This window comes from Emydura macquarii, unplaced genomic scaffold, assembly GCF_026122565.2.
Source record: "Emydura macquarii macquarii isolate MOO-44397 ecotype Brisbane River unplaced genomic scaffold, CSIRO-AGI_Emac_v2 contig_3128, whole genome shotgun sequence".
Classification (NCBI taxonomy): Eukaryota; Metazoa; Chordata; order Testudines; family Chelidae; genus Emydura; species Emydura macquarii.
In genome coordinates, this window is record NW_027133265.1 from 3,209,507 (window position 1) to 3,226,752 (window position 17,246).

Here is a 17,246-nt window from a genome sequence, read left to right on the forward strand (position 1 = left end):
GGGAACTAGATAGAGAGATCAGACAAAACAAAAGCTCACAGTAATTGTTTGTATAGGTTACAGCACATTAAACGCTTACTTTGAAAGTGGTGATTAAGAGACCGCGGCAAATATTTAGCATTTAAGGGATCTCTTTCTTCCTTACTTATTCTTGCATAGGCAAAGCTCATTTTTGTGTGTATCTAACTACATTTATGCGTTTGCTTTTATTCATGCAGTGTCATTAGGGGAGGTCGTGTCCCCTGTATGTTTAATATGCTCATATAATCCTAATTTATGATTCATCAGTCGTGAGGAAATTAACCACGCAGCTCCTCTCTTTCCCTCTTTGCATTTTCATAAGAGTTGCACTCTAAACACCCCTAATAAGCAGCTCTGTCTCTTTTCCTTTAGACCTCGTCTGACTGTTTCATCACAAATGAGCTGCATCAGCAGAAGGTACCATTTTCGTGCAATCACCCTCTTTGCATTTCATCACCTGAGACAAAACAGAGACTACCAAGGAGGAAGATCAAACACAACCCCAGAGAAGAGGGTGGAAGGGGCTGAAGATGAGCGCTACATAACACGCTCTTCACTGCACATGGAGCTGACAAGTGAAAGGCTAAATAAGGAAACAACCCCTCCCGCCTCCCCGCTGTCTTTTGCCTTAGCCGCTCTCGCTGCTGCTGGGCTGGTGCAGCGGCCAGACAAGTAACGTTTGAGCTTCTCTCCCCCCCCTCCCCCAGTGCCTTTCAGTGCAAACTTCTTTGAACACGCCGGTCTGGGTGCGAGCTGGTAGCAGGGACGATTGCGGCAGCCTGACTGGACAGACCAGCGGGAGGGATGCCCGGCGGAGAGCGGCTGCAAGGGACACTCACTAGGCACTGGGGGCGCACAGCGGCCCGTGCTGCGTCCCCGCTGGCTACTGAGGTCTGCGGCGGCGATGGAGATGGGCGGGGGTGTGCGGGAGGTTGCTGGGCTTTGCTCCAGGGCGCTCCCCGCTACGCCTCCTGACTTGCCCCGCGCTGGGTGGGGTGCCAGGCGCTGCAGAGCAGCGGAGCAAAGCAAAGCATTCTCCGCGCTGGGGGAGGAGGCACCTCAGGGCGGGCAGACAAGCAGCGGGGAGGAAGTGGGGGTGAGGGGGGCACGCGGAGGCTGAGGGAGCGCGCGGGAACCCCCGCTGCGGCAGCACTCTAGTTCCCAGAGCTCGCGCCGGCCCGGCGGAGAGAGAGGCTCTGCCATTCCGCCGCTCCCTCCCCCCGGAGCCGGGCAGGCGGGGGGAGGAGAGAGACGCGCGCAGCGGCCTGCGCGCGCGTACGCCTTCCTCCTCCTGCCTCTCCCCCCCCCCGCCTCGAGCTGCTGGTGAGCGGCTCCTCCTCGCGCACATAGCACTCCGGAGCTGCAGCTCCTCGCAGCGCCGCTGCAGTGTGGACTGCTCGGCTCCAAGTTTCTCCCTCTTCAGCATCCTTCTCTCTGGAGATCAGCGCGCGGGGGGACTCCCCCTCGCCCACCCCCAGGCAGTGCTGCTTCTCCGAGCGCCTCCCAGGTAGGGACCCCAAAGCTTCCCTCCTCCTTGCGCTGCGGGGCATGCCCCCACCCCCCGGAAAGTCTGAGTGTCTTTGGGGGGTGGGAGGGGGGGACTCTAGTTTTGGGCCCCCTCCCTTAACCTCAGGCAAGACATTGCATTGGCTAAGATCCTTGTATTTTGCAACTTTCCACTGGACTGTGGTTGCCTCTTTTTGATGTGTCTATGGCCATTATTATTTTTTAAACAGCTGTCCAACACGGTCGGCATTTGGCTGCTGCTGCACTGGTTGGTTCACAGGCATGCCGTTGAACCTCTGCAAACGGGCATGATGATGATATTGGGGGGGGGGGGGTAGGAGGGATGGCGGAGTATTGTTGTGAAACGATGAATCATTAAGAACTGATTATTTGTTTGGTCTTGTCGGGGTTTTCAATATTACAGAAAAAAAAAACCGCATCCGATGCATTTGCTCACATGACACTTGATTATACATTACATGCTTGTACAAAGCAGAATCCTCGCAAAATATGGAGCTCTAAGTTGCTAGTAGAGAAAAGTGCTGCAGAAATTCAATGGTTTCTCATCTCCATTGAAGTGACATGTATTTTTCCTTTGGTTAAGTTGAAAGCATTGCTTGGTGGAGATTCTAGCTCTGAGTGGGTTTGTATATTTCTTGCATGGTTAGATTTTGCAAAGAGCAGCTATGAAGAGGACACCGACACTCTACAAGATGCCGTTGGTTCTTCTCATTTTATTGGTGTGGGTGCCAACAAGGTGAGCACACAATGTTTCTTATTGCTGTTCAACAGAAATGCATATTGTGTTTTGATCTGCTCATAATCAATTGCTATAAGGGGCGATAAAAACTGGTATGGGGTAATATTTCATAAAAGGTCTTGATTAGTTGTTTAAATACAATATTTAGCAATTTCTAGTGCAGGTGCAGCGACAGAAGGAGTTCTGGGGACAGTGTAAAGTTAATGACTTGTCTTAAACAATTTGCTACAAGCGTGACTTGACATTTTTAATTCTACCATTTGAAAGAAAAAATACACCCTTAAATATTGTCTTTGTAACATTCTGATCTGCAAGAGATGTATTGGAGTCAGTATGTCACTACCAGTTTACATCATAAGCTAATCACATAGAACAACAGTGCCGGCAAAGTAATAGGTTGTTGTGAAGTCACATAGCAAACTACAATTTCTAAAATAATGTTGGCATTTTTGAGTATGGGCTTGTCTTTTTTTTTGTCAACACCACAGACCCCAGAATGATATTTAAGCTTTAAACCTCTAGGTGGAGGTAGTATACAGCTTCACAGTCTCATATAATAAAACAACAGCCTGGCTGAACAATCAATTTTTCATATTGTTGTTTAGAGATCTCCATTTCTTAAGTGACAACATATCAGAAAGTAATTTTAAATGTAATTAGTTTAGTGTTGCTATGCTCTCTAAACATGCAATTAATTGTAATTTGTAACTTCATTTTACTTGCTTCAATTGTGACTGCAATAAGTTTTCTGGGTAATATGATTTTCAAAAGTATAGGGGTCTCTCATGGCTGAAAATCCCTGCATTTATTTTAGTCTAGTACAGTTACCAGGTGGCTATCAGTGACCAGAGTTAAATAATTTTTAAAAATATGTCATCTGTTTTACTTTGTACCCAAACATGGTGCAGTATTAGTTAAATCACAATGGGCCCAATCTTGCAACCCTTACTCACATGAGTAATGCCATTGATATCAATGAGACAATTTGCTTAATTAAGGACCTTTCTTGTGAATAAGTGTTGTAGGATTACATCCTAAAGTGCTATAACTATCTAAACTGGGTTTTTCAATCACACCTTGACTTAAAAAATTATTCTGTCTTTAAAAGATTAATATAAAATGACAGATATGGGAATATAGGTGAAGAAAAAACAACAATAGTTTTAAATAAGATTAAAAGCTCTGTGTGGAAATTTACATGTGACAACTTGGTGTTTGATTTGTAAATTAACTGATTATGCTTGATTATAAGGGCAATATCTTGGAAACCGCAGACTGCAATAATTTACATTTAAATACTTCCTCCATGATGTTGAATTGGATGGTGAAAGGAAAATACTGCTTTTGTTAATTTTTTAGGTTGTTTTGTCATAAATTTAACATTGTGTCACCTAATGATTGCTTTTGAACAGACAAAATGTGTTAATTTTACTTAGTATCAATTGTTCAATCAAAATATCTTGATCAACACTGCAGTTGCAGAAGATAAGCACACACAAAAATTAAAAAATCTGTAAGACAAAAATACCTGCAGATTTTTGAAAAACAGTATAAACTGGTAATGCGTTTAATGTATGCTGTTTTACTGCCCTAATGCTTTATCCTGGTATTAAATAAACAAGAACATTTCAATATGAAGGTTCTATATAGGAGAAAGGACTAAAGGTATACAAAGCCATGGTTTGGGTTTCCACACCCAAGTGATTTGTTCAGCACCATTCTTGGCTGGACAGCAGAATCATATTTCATTGGATTTATTGCTGTTTTCCAGGAAGAGATGATCAGTGTTGAGAATTAGGTGTCTCTCTTGACCAAGGAAGTTTGATACATTTAGATGATCCACAGACTCTCCTTGGGAGGTTAATTTATGATTTCACCCCAACTTTTACAAGATGTGGCTGGATCTGGTGAAACATGGGGAAATACTCTTGTCTTTTGAAAGACAATAATTGTTTTTAAATACCATTTTAAAGCCACTACAGCTCTTAGCTGTTCACAGGTCTTGCCTAGCTTGCTTGCTGCTGTCAGCCTCATTGTGCCCACCCACTATATACTGACATCAGAGGACTCCCTGAGCATGGTCAGTGGAGTTTTCTCTCATGTCAGTACTTCTGCTCATGTACGTTATATGGCCATTGGGTGGAGGCATACAAAAAGTATCTGTTCAAGAGATCTTGCATGCAGGGGGTGAGGTAGTAGGCCAGCAGCTGCAAGGAAACAGTTTTGTTTTGGAACTCAGAATACCAATACATGAGTAAAGGCCCATGGAAGCACATGGAGTTATTTTAGGGTTCTGTACTTGAACAGCCAAATTTTTAATTGAGCTCTTAGGAAGCTATATTTACTGTATTTAATATGGGCTGAAGATAGAGGCTGTTAGAAAATGAAATACTTGATAATTTAAAGTTGTGTTTCTTAGAATCATATGTTTCCAAACAATTGTTTAATATATAATTGGTGTATGTGCATACATTTATGATACATAGCATATATTTTTCATGTTGTAGAATACTCCTGAATTTACATTTTTATAAGGAAAAGGTGGGATGATTAGGATAATGTAGATGATTAGAGGGCAACTACTGACAAAGTCAAAGCTAAATGATAACAGTAGTTGCGTACTGTATGTATGTAAACATATATATATTAGTTTGTAAAATGTAAAATGTCCATTTAGATTAGTGCTGGCTGACTCCCTAGAAGATGAAGCTAAGAATAACATCACCATCTTTACAAGAATACTAGACAGACTTCTGGATGGTTATGATAATCGTCTTAGACCTGGATTAGGAGGTAACAGAATATGAAAACGCAATTTAAAAAAAATATAAAATCAGATTCTATTTTGCATAATTATTTGTTTAAACAAATATATTTTTTCTCTCTAGGAACTTTTTCCAATGATTTGATACATACTGCTGCTAAATCATTTATGAATCCATATTTACCTGTTGACAAAAATTAATAGAACAATAAAGGTATTATGGAAATAAAATCCATTAACTAGTAACAACCATTTATATATTTATCTTATTTACAAAGAAAAAAGTCTGATATTAGAAAACTGAAATAGGATGTGAACAAAGTTGTCTTCTTCAATATAAATAGAAATCCTTTGACATTAATTGCTTTTACTGTGAGATCTCTAGGGTGCATGTTGGTCTGATCGCACATTCCTTTGTAAACACCAAACCCTCATGAATGTCCATGGGAATTTTGGGTGAACAAGTATCCCTTGGCATTGAATGAGTATATGAATACATTCATGCCTTCACAAAATATTAAACAGTTGTTGAATGTTCAACAGTGTTTGTGTAACACACATTTCAGGCTAAATTCTCATTCTGTTGAAATTAGTGGTTGAAGTCATTGATTTCAATGGGACCAGGATTTGGCCTTTAATGATCATGATGCCAGGCATCTTACCCCTATTTCATATTTTCTAAGTGCCCAAATAATAGAAAGGTTGGATGGAGGAATCCGGGGGCTCTTGTGTCCTGGTTGTATGTAATTTTCAAAATGTCTGTTTATTTTATTTGCATTTTACTTTTAAAATTGTATTCCAATAAAGAAAGTTATCTGAGTGGCAAACTTAAAGAATTTGCTTTGACTACAGGTGTTGGTATACACTGGGTGTTCCATGCTGTATAAAGAATGATGAAATATCTTGCTCTTGATATTTTGTGGTTCTGCCTATTTTTTTGTTTTGTTTTGTTTGTAATTCTGGTAATTAAAATGCTCAAGTGTGAAACTGTTAAAACTGGCGAAAGCGATGCATAGTATGGGCAAATGCAAACTTCCTGAGACCCCGCTTCTGCTCCCATTCATTTCAATGGAATCAGGCCCTAAGCAAAAGCCTGCCTCAGCTCCCCTTGAAATCAATAGAAAGACTCCTTAGTCCTGACTAGTAGCTCCCCAGCTGGTCCAGTTTGGAAAATCTTGGCTAGTATGTGACCAGCATAAAGTAGCACAAGCTACCTATAGATCTCTCATTACACATTGATCCTGACCTGTAGTACCTTTTTATTTCCAGTCCTGGTCTCCCTTCAGTAGACACTTGCAAATACATTATTTTATATTTTAAAGGGATTTATGTTTAGCTATTTCATAAAATGAGAAGGACAGTACAATAACTGGATGTATAGTGATTGCTTAAAAGGAGACACTGTTTTGTTGCAAAATGCTTGGTCCTTTCTGAACCATTTTGATGTAGTAAGAACAGACTGCCCTGCAGATGATGTGCAGAAATAAGTTGTCAGAAAATGAAATTTAATTTGTAGTTATTTAAAAAAAATCTTGTTTTTTTAATTGCAAAAGTAATGGAAAAATTCTCTGCCTGTTTACAAAGAAGAACATGATCATTAATGAAAACAGTTTGCAGTTGCTTTGCAAATGGAGCCTTAAATTGAGAAAATTGGAATGAAACATTTTTGCTATGGAGAGCCTGAATTTAAGGAATGCAAATTATATTTTTATCTTTGTGATGGATTTTTAAATTTTGAAAATAAGTTTATATAAAAGTATTTAAAAGAAGAAGATCCTCAAATCTCCCTGGTAATTAATACACGCTTGGTGAGCATGAAAATAAAGGGATTAACATCTGTTCAGTATTAACATACATGCCATCAACCAATGCAGAACATGTGTGAAATGAAGGTAACTCATGCATATTGAACAAATAATGATTCATAATATGTGATTATGTTAGTCTGAAAGAATACTGGTAATTTATCAGAACATCAGTTTCATTCAATTACACATCAAAAGCTTGGTCCTGGATATTATATATCTCACATAGCCTTTTTACAGATAATGATATTTTCAGAATTGCATATTTCAAAAATTGTATAGCCTTCTCTTCCTTATTCTCTCTTACAATGGTTGCCTAAGATGAGAATTTGAAAACATTGGTTACTGAAATCTTCTTTTAAACTGCATGCTAGGTAGAGGTTGATAGGTTCTAATTGTGTCTTCATGTAGACTACTGCACTTTAACTTGCCCAGATGTTAATCTTGGTATTTATGTCATTATTTTACATTACTTATGCTAGATTCTGATCTCAGATAAACTGGTTGAATCTGAAGGAACTCAGTTGAAATTATTAGAACATTTACGTTGGTGTAACAGATTAGATTATACTATTACACTATTTATATTAGTATAACTGAGATCAGAATGTGGCCTAACCTAGTCTAAGACATAACTATCTAATGCCTGACATAGATTCTTTTGAAGCCTTTGAAAGGAAAACACAATGCATCAGTTAATTGTTCACCTGATGCATTTTCAAAAGTTGGAATTCATTTTGCTAAATTTTCTCTGCTACACATAGTGTGACAGGGCCAGACCTGATGGCTATAGGAGAGTAGTGGAGGGTTATGTATATTAGCCCCAGGATCAACAAATCCTTGTTCCCTGGGTGATTCAGCTGAGGCCAGTTAAGGAGCTTGCACCAGCAGTTAAAAGCCTCCCTGTCAGGCAGAGAGGGGCAGCTGAAAGGGAGTTGAGAGGAGGAGCTGCACTGTGCTGCGCTGCTACAGAGCCTAGAGTGATTGCTGTTGTTACTACAACCCCAAAGGTACAGGAGTTAAGGAGACGCCCGTCTGGGCAGGGCCAAGGGTCATAGGCACAGAGGCCTGAAGGAGAACCTGGCTGCTCAGACAACTGAGCAAAGGAGTTGAGGTGGGGTGACCCCACCCAAACAGGGGAGGATCACAGGGACAGAGAGACCCATGATGAGGAAGGGGGAAAAACCCTTGCCCCGGTTCCAGGAAGCGGACCGCGAGCAGTGGGGCCAAGGACAGGTGACCCAGGGAAGGTAGTAGCTCTCATGGACTAAGTGGTTTGATGCTACTTCTCACAGGGTCCCTGGGTTGGGGCCCTGGGTAGAGAGTGGGACCGGCCCCCCCCTGCTCCCACCCAGCCATACCACCAGCATAGCTGAAAAGAGCGCAGGATCTGCGGAGGCGCAGAACAGGCCTCCCTCGCTACAATAAGGAATTGTGCAGTTCAATAAAAATTAATATTTTCATGCTTTAATATTGAAAAGGGTAGTGTTAGTTTATCAGTAAATGTTTTAGCTGATCATTGAAAAATAAAATGCAATACAAGGAAACTTTTCTAATAACTACATGTTCTTGAAAGGGTTTGTGTAGTATCTAGCTAAGTGAGTCTGTTTGAACTCCTGTTCCTGAATTTTGGGATAAATTCAGAAACTCCTATCAAACTTATTGAGAAATTAGGGGTGTATGTTTGTGTGTATGTGTACTACCTTTCTTGAGGCTTTAATTAGGGGTGCATACGTTTCAGTTCTGAAAGTTATACTGTCCAAAGAGTTAAGTCAGCTTTGTGTTGTATTGTTGGTGCAAAACTGTTGTAAAACCAAAAGTCTTGACCACTGGAGACCTATCCCAGCAACGGTTGTCCTTGAGTGGTGCTGGTTTTACATTGGTTTTACACCACTCCTCCTTGCAGCCCACAAAGGGGGTGCAGCCACAGGAAAGGGGGCAATGTAGTGCCCCTTGGGGCCATAGGCAGCAGGTACAAGTTAGGGCAGCTTTCTGGCTATTCTAAACTTGTTCCTATGGCCCAGACTGTCATGGAGTAGCCAGGATTGAGCCTGCAGAATGGTGGATTAAAGCCACTTTATACCCCCTCTCCTTAATTTTGCCTGATACTCCTTGGTTGTAGCTACCAGAAGTGGGCCCAAGTACCTCTTCTAAAATATCTTGTTTTCTTAAACTTCACAGTTCCTTACAATCTTCTGTTGGGATGTCAGAGTTAATGCAAGTGTTGTTTTAAAACAATAAATACCTAAATATATGTGTCATTGGTAATATTTTGCATGAAAATAGGATAATTTTAACATAAACCATACAAATGATTTAGACGGAATGTCTACTTTCTGATTATGTTTAAAGCCCATTATTTCATACAGAAGTTTTCTTTTATACATTTGGTATAAGCAGCTAAAAGAGACTAAGAAGATTTTGGTGCAGATCCATTCAAACTAAGCAGCAATAGGAAAACATGGATACATTTGGATATATTTTTTTTTAATTTGTATTCCACAGATGATATTTGGAATTCTCTGTCCTTGAAAGTATTTCTAGAATCTACCTTAATAGGATTTAAGAAAAAATGGACAGTTACATGGACACTAGTAACATCTCAAGGTATCAATAGGTTTACATACTTTAACTATGTTGATTTCTGATGATATGAATGGGGACCAGTGTTCAAACCAATAGTCATATATGTACATTTTCTCCAGAATAATTTATTGATTTGGATCCTGGGATTTTTACACTTATTTGGGAGGATTAAGTGGGATTATGCTTCAGGTTAATGTAGGCACATTGCACATGTTCAGTTTTATGTAGTTTTTAAGAGGGCATGCATTTGTGAACTTTGTCCTCCCTTTTTCCTACGAAAAATGTAAAGACAGAGGTTTATTTTAATTTATCTTCCCATAATAAAAGTTGCCTCCAAGGCCATCTTTTTGTTCTGTATTTGTACAGCACCTAGCACAATGGGGCCATGGTCTATTACTGGGGGTCCTAGGCATTACCACAACACAGACAACAAACAATGATAGTTCCAACTTTGCTTACTAAATGTAGTTTTAAAACAACAAATGCAGGACCTGTTTATTTTCTCCCTTGCACTAATTTTATTTTGGGACAGTTCTATTGACTTTCCGCACAATTAGTGCTGATTTACAAATGGGGGAAGCGGAAGATAGCTGCAGATTTTCATTTTAATCTGTGACAGGGAAAATATAATAAATTTCACAACTTCAGTCCTTAAATATAATGTTAACCAAGAATATATATTTAAGTGAAAAGATGAAACTACCTGAAGTAAGTAAAAAATTATCCATAATTAATATACCGATGACAAGACTGGAGTGAATTTGAGAGGGCTGGGAAAATCTAGAGGACAGATAACCTGCTCTCTTTGATAGTACCTTCCTAGGATTTGGCATTATCATATAGAATCCAGGACTGGACTGACAAGTGAAAAGTGGACCAAGCAATATATTTGTCCAGCTCCCACAGTAATGCAGAATCCTGCAAAGTGTTGCGTGCCCTCAGTTTCCAGTGAAGTCAATGAGAGTGCTCGGCATCTCTCAGAGAATGCACAATACTTCACAGAATCCTTCCCATAAGGAACTAATATGCTGCACCAAAGATAGGTGTAACAAGGCAGTAGGAGTCCTGGGGGGATCCAGTGGCACTTGAAGAAGGGAATATTAACACCTTGTAAGAAAGTCTGGTAACCTCCTTGAAGAATAAAAACAAACAAAAACCCAACAACAAACCCTGCCATTTTGTGAATTCCACAGGCCAAACACAATCCCACCCCAAACCCTGACCTTCACAAGTATCTTTGAGACAAGTTCTTTCTCTTCTTTCCCCTCTTAAAAAAAAAAAAAAAAAAAAATCAATCTCTTTCCCAAAAATTCCATTTTATTTCTTATCCTTCCAGCAGTTATCCAGCCCTCTCTTCCCTTCACCTAAAATTCCAGCATTCGCTCTACTTCATCTGAAAACTCCCATCATTTCCCAGCTCTGGGCAGCTCCCCTTACCAATTGTGTCTTTGGCTTTGACCCCAATTATGTCTCTCTGTAATCTCTCATTGTCCCTAACACATATTCCATTGTTGCCTTTGCCCCTTCCCATATACCATCTCTCATACACTGTTTTCTATTCTGTTACATTTTGTTCTGTGTAGGTTCTTATACTACACTCATTACACTGGTATCTGAATGGCTTCCAGTAGTGCACTAAGCAATGCGACTAACATCTGTCGTGTGTTTGTTCTCTCATCCTCCCCCAGGAAAAGAAGCGAGTGTGCAGTGGAGTTTCTTCTTGTGGTAGGGTTTAGGGTGTTTTTGTTGTTAAATTTGTTGGTTTTTCACCCCCATATCTAATTAAATCTATCTGATCTGGGGTTGGATAAACAGAAGAATCTCAGGGAAGCTTTCTAGCTGGACATGAGAAGATGGGTCCTTCCAGCCCAGAGCACAGCTTAGGCACTCATCTTCTGTTCATGCCAGTATAATGCTGGAGGTACTAGTGGAGGTCAATAGCAGATCTCCTGCTTCTGGTAATGCTCCTGATTGCATATCAATGATGCTATCTATCTAGAGATGCCATCATTTCATCATCCAAACTATCCCCTCCCAGCATATTAAACTGTTGCACTCAATATTTACAGCTAGTAAGGTGTGGGGAGGGGGTAGTTTGATAATAGGATGTGTGCAGAAGGGAGGTTTGAATGTCAGTTATGTTGTGTGTAACAAGTTTAACAGTTTCACAACATTTTTTTGTGAGTTAGTTATTGTAGTTGATTATATATGGTAGCACTCAAAGGGCCCAATTAGGAACACAGATGAAGAGACAGTTCATCATATTATTGGCACAACAAAGCACCTGTATGGGTAAATTGTTCATTTAGGTCCATAAATGGGGCTAAGTGATCAGGCACAACAGAGGGACTGAAAAGAGGACACTGTACATTGGTCAGTGGATTAAACAGATGACAAATTAAGGATGAAAGGATTTTCAAACACCCATCTGAAAACTTCAAAAAAAAAAAAAAACCCACTTAACATAATCAGTTTGATCATACTGGTTTATGCATTTTTTTACATTTCTGACATTAATAGATTCTAATGATGAGTCAGTCTCTAAAGCAGCTATGGAAGATATATTCGTTAAGATGCTATGTTGTTTTGTAACTCACTAACCTATTTAATCAGAAAAACAGACAATGAATCTGAATTAAAATAGTAAATCATCTAATTGTTTTTAATTATAAGAATTGGAGAGCTTAAATTTGTCAATATTAATCCTACAGAGAAAGGGTGCGTAAGTAATATCTTTTATTGGACCAATTTCTATTGGTGAAAGAGACCAGCTTTCAAGTTTACTCGGAGCTCTTCAAGTTTCTGAAGAAGAACTCCACAAGCTCAAAAGCGTATTTCTTTCACCAACAGAAGTTGGTCCAATTAGAGAGATTACCTCACCTATCTTGTCTCTCTAATTTCCGGGGACAAACATGGCTACAACACTGCAAAGATAAATCCTCATATGGTTCTTTTTAAAATATCATTTCAGGCTGATACACAAATGAAGTTAATCATCAAGGAAAGGAAAGTTTTATTTACTCCCCAAAATATTTGCTTTTATATTTTAAAATCTATCAGAGCCAGGTTTCTGAAAATGTGGATTTGTTGATAGGGCCTGATCATGCTAACCCTTACTCATGCAGGTGGTTTCATTAATGCTTTGCAGAAGAGAGCTCTTGGATGGAAATTTTACTCTTGCATGCTATATGTTTCAGACACTTACATACTTAGAGCAGGTATTTTAGTAAAATATGCTGAAAATCAGCATTCTCTTATTTGGATTATTATGTGCAATTTGGGCCACAAAATATTCTAGCAAAAATATTCTCTATTTTCTGGACCAAATTCTGTCCTTAGCTACACATGTGCATGTGTCAGAGGTCTGAATTTGGCACTTCTTTAGACAAAATGATGTGTGCTTTATAGTCATTCAAGTCAATTTGCGGTATGTAAAAATGCTAAGTAAAAGTGTTACATATTAATTAATCTCATATATGTCTGTCTCATACAGTTATATAGCTCATACAGTCATATATGACTAGTAGAAAAAATCATTGCATACCAAATTTCAGAACACTTGATCATTGAAAATCATTATATTCTTACACATATATTCAAAATTTTTCACATACAGTTATCTAAGAGTAATCAGTTAAAAAGAATAAAAATACTTGTATATATAAAATATAACAAATCAGATCTCGTAGCATATCTCAGACCCATAAATAACATCAGAAATATCAGATGTATATCTAAACTGCCAAATAGCATAAGTATGTAAACATAATATATTTTAATTGAATATATTATTTCTACATATGTTCTCTTTTTTATACAGATTGCTTTTCTCATTGAAATATAAAAAAGCAGTGTACACACAAAGGGCCTATTCACACAAGTAGTTGTGTGGTTTCCATGGACTACTCTCATGAGTAGAACAATGTGTCCTAAAAATGTTTTTGGTTTTATTTTCAATTTAAAAAATTGCACGCACCTTGATTAGCTTTCTTCCACAAAGATGTGGGAGAAAATCAATATATCTGAAATGACTGCCTTGACATTTAAACATTCTTTATTTCTCTCTGGGGTCTCTGTAGATAGGAAGAGCAAGATAAAATGATAAGCAGGAGAAGTTGTAGAAATTTTGTGATAGGGTAACATGTATATGTATATATGTTTAAAAAAAGGTGTCAGACCTATATAGGATTTCTGTCAATATTTTCTGCTCTTTTTGACCTGTATAATGCTCTCCCCTTCAACTGCATAATGAACGTCTGGGACCTTTACTATTTTACAGAATGAGTTCTCTGTAATAGATTATTTTTATGGATGAACTGCATATCCTGAATTATTTGAATTGGTCATTCTTATGTGTTTGAGTCTCTCATCCAATAGAGGCAATTGTCTCTCAACACATCCATTGCTCTGTCTTAAATGAACCCTTCCTCTGTTGCGCTCAGATTACAGATTCTTCAGACCAGGGCCCCCACATGGGGTGAGTGGGGGGAGGGAAGGAAGGATACATTTTACCAGGGCCCAGAGGCCCTGGGGGGCCCAGCCCAGGCTGCAACCCCCATTACAAGAGGGGGCCCGTGTTAAAAGTTTGTACTGGGCCCGAAAAAATTATGCTTGAGCCCTGCTTCAGACTCCTTTTGCCAGGAGATAGAGAGTGGATAGAGTGCCATCCATTTCCATCCCTTCTAGGTATGTGAAGCTTTCAGCAGAGCTGGAAACAGTGGGGGCGGAAGAGTTAGAGGAGGAGGCAGCAGGGAAGAATCTGCATTTATCTTTGAGACTCTGGAGACAGGCTAAAAGGTTGGTTCTTCCTCCACGGCATCCACCAAATGTTCTAGATGTTTTCCCCTGACTGATAGTCTAATGGGCAATATAGATACATTTTATCCTCACTATTTGTGGGCCATTAAGGTTTCTTCTCAATCTGTAGTGTCACTGATTGAAGGATTAGACATCTCTGGGTGAGACACAAGTAAGTGGTTGTAATGGGGGAGTAAATGACAGTGAAAGAGGAAAGGGGAGAGTCTTGGATTCAATGTTGTCTTGATAAAAACCCTATATCAGACTGAGGACATACCATGGTATTTCACTGATATTCTTACTAGTGTCCACATGATTGATCAAGTGCAGAATGATGAGCTTCTTGCTGCTGGGTCTTTTCATTTGGGCTTGGTTCTGCATCACCAGGTACCTTTTGTGGTACTACTTGAAAAGTTTTTAAAGAAAAAGGGGGAAATATAAGTGTGTGTGATATTGGACTACTGAGCATCACATCATTAACTATCTCTTCTGGTTTGTGTAAGGTTTTAAAGCTGTCACTCAGTATAAAATACTTTATTCCTACTCATTCACTCCTTTGTTGATCATAGGAAAATCAAACAGAAAATCTTGTTGGTTACTAAATAATTGGTTATCTTATATTTATAGAACAAGATATTGTGTACTCTGGTAGTGTACACAATGTGCTAGGTGCTGTCCATGTACAGATGAAGGCACAATCCCTGCCCCAAAGAGTTCCTAAGCTAAGAACATAAGAACAACTATACTGGGTCAGAACAATGGTCCATCTGGCCCAGTATCCTGTCTTCCGACAGCGGCTGATGGCAGGTGCTTCAGAGGGAAAGAACCAGACAGGTAATCAGGAAGTGATCCATCCCGTGTCGCCCATTCCCAGCTTCTGCAAACAGAGGCTAGGGACACTTCAGAGCATGGTTTTACATCCCTGCCCATCTTGGCTAATAGCCATTGATGGGCCTATCCTCCATGAACTTATCTAGTTGTTTTTTGAACCCTGTTATAGTCTTGGCCTTCACAGCATCCTCTGGTAAGAGTTCCACAGGTTGAATGTGTGTCGTGTGAAGAAATACTTCCTTTTGTTCATTTTAAATCCCTGCTGCCTATTAATTTCATTTGGTGATCCCCTAGTCCTTATATTCTGAGAAGGAATAGATAACACTTCCTTATTTACTTTCTCCACACCAGTCATGATTTTATAGACCTCTATCATATTCCCCCTTAGTCATTTCTTTTCCAAGCTGAAAAGTCCCAGTCTTATTAATCTCTCCTCATATGGAAGCTGTTCCATACCCCTAATAATTTTTGTTGCCCTTTTCTGTACCTTTTCTAATTCCAGTATATCTTTTCTAAGATGGGGCGACCAGATCTACACACAGTATTCAAGATGTGGGCATAGCATACATTTATATAGAGGCAATATGATATTTTCTGCCTTATTATCTTTCACTTTCCTGATGATTTCCAACATTGTTAGTTTTTTTTGACTGCCGCTACACATTAAGTGGATGTTTTCAGAGAACTATCCACAATGTCTGCAAAATCTCTTTCTTGAGTGGTTACAGCTAATTTAGACCCCATTATTTTATAGTTGGGATTATGTTTTCCAATGTGCATTACTATGAATTTATCAGCATTGAATTTCATCTGTCATTTTATTGCCCAGTCACCTAGTTTTGTGAGATCCCTTTGTATCTCTTCACATTCTGCTTTGAACTTAACTATCTTGAGTAGTTTTGTATCATCTGTAAATTTTGCCACTTCACTGTTTACCCCTTTTTCCAGATCATTTAAGAATACACGTTGAACAGTACTGATCCCAATACAGACCCCCTGGGGGACACCGCTGTTTACCTCTCTCCATTCTGAAAACTGACCATTTATTCCTAAGCTTTTTTTAATCAAAAACAATGAGAGTCCTATAGCACTTTAAAGACTAACACATTTAATTTCTGCAGGCATAAACTTTTGTGGGCTGTAGCCCACTTCGTCGGATCTGTTACAGCCCACAAAAGCTTATGCCTGCAGAAATTAAATTTGTTAGTCTTTAAAGTGCTACAGGACTCTTGTTGTTTTTTCTGTATACAGAATAACACGGCTACCCCTCTGGAACTTTTTTTTAACCTTTTTTTACTGATTCAGGAGTGGACCTTTCCTCTTATCCCATGACAGCTTACTTTGCTGAAGAGCCTTTGGTGAAGGACCTTGTCAAAGGCTTTCTGAAAATCTAAGTACACTATATCCCCTGGATCACCCTTGTCCATATGCTTGTTGACCCCCTCAAAGAATTCTAGTAGATTGGTGAGGAATGATTTCCCTTTACAAAAACCATGTTGACTCTTCCCCAACAAATTGTGTTAATCTACGTGTCTGATAATTCTGTGCTTTACTATAGTTTCAACCAGTTTGCTAGTTCTGAAGTTAGTATTACCATCCTGTAATTGCTGGGATCACCTCCGGAACCTTTTTAAAAAATTGGTGTCACATTAGCTATCCTCCAGTCATCTGGTACAGAAGCTGATTTAAATGATAGGTTACATACCACAATTGGTAGTTCTGCAATTTCACATTTGAGTTCCTTCAGAACCCTTGGGTGAATACCATCTTGTCCTGGTGACTTATTACTGTTTAATTTATTTCAAACGCTCCTCTAATGATACCTCAATGTGGGACAGTTCCTCATATTAGTCACCTAAAAAGAGTGTTTCAGGTTTGGGAATCTCCCTCACATCCTCAGCCGTGAAGACCTATGCAAAGAATTCATTTAGTTTCTCTGCAATGGCCTTATCTTCTTTGACTGCCTCTTTAGCATCTTGATCATCCAGTGACCCCACTGATTGTTTAGCAGGCTGCATCACATTAATTCAAAGTAGTGGACTCCCATTACTCACTTGTTCGACAACATTTTGGAGAAAAAATACTATTTAAGTTGAACTAACCTATGTGCTTTCTATGTGCAAAAACTTCATGGTTAAATGTTAAGGGTGAGATCCTCTCTTCCCCATTCCAGCCC

At 39.3% G+C, this 17,246-nt stretch overlaps 1 protein-coding gene across 1 annotated transcript in view; it reads left to right on the forward strand.

Annotated features, from left to right (window-relative positions):
• The first annotated feature begins 491 nt into the window (after positions 1–491).
• Positions 492–17,246, forward strand: part of GABRA2 (gamma-aminobutyric acid type A receptor subunit alpha2) — an 83,156-nt gene continuing 66,401 nt past the window's right edge. The window contains exons 1-3 of the mRNA XM_067531179.1: positions 492–1,528; positions 2,196–2,284; positions 4,965–5,080. Coding sequence (XP_067387280.1) covers positions 2,214–2,284; positions 4,965–5,080 — 187 coding nt within the window. The 5' untranslated portion in view covers positions 492–1,528; positions 2,196–2,213. The remainder of the gene's footprint in view (positions 1,529–2,195; positions 2,285–4,964; positions 5,081–17,246) is intronic.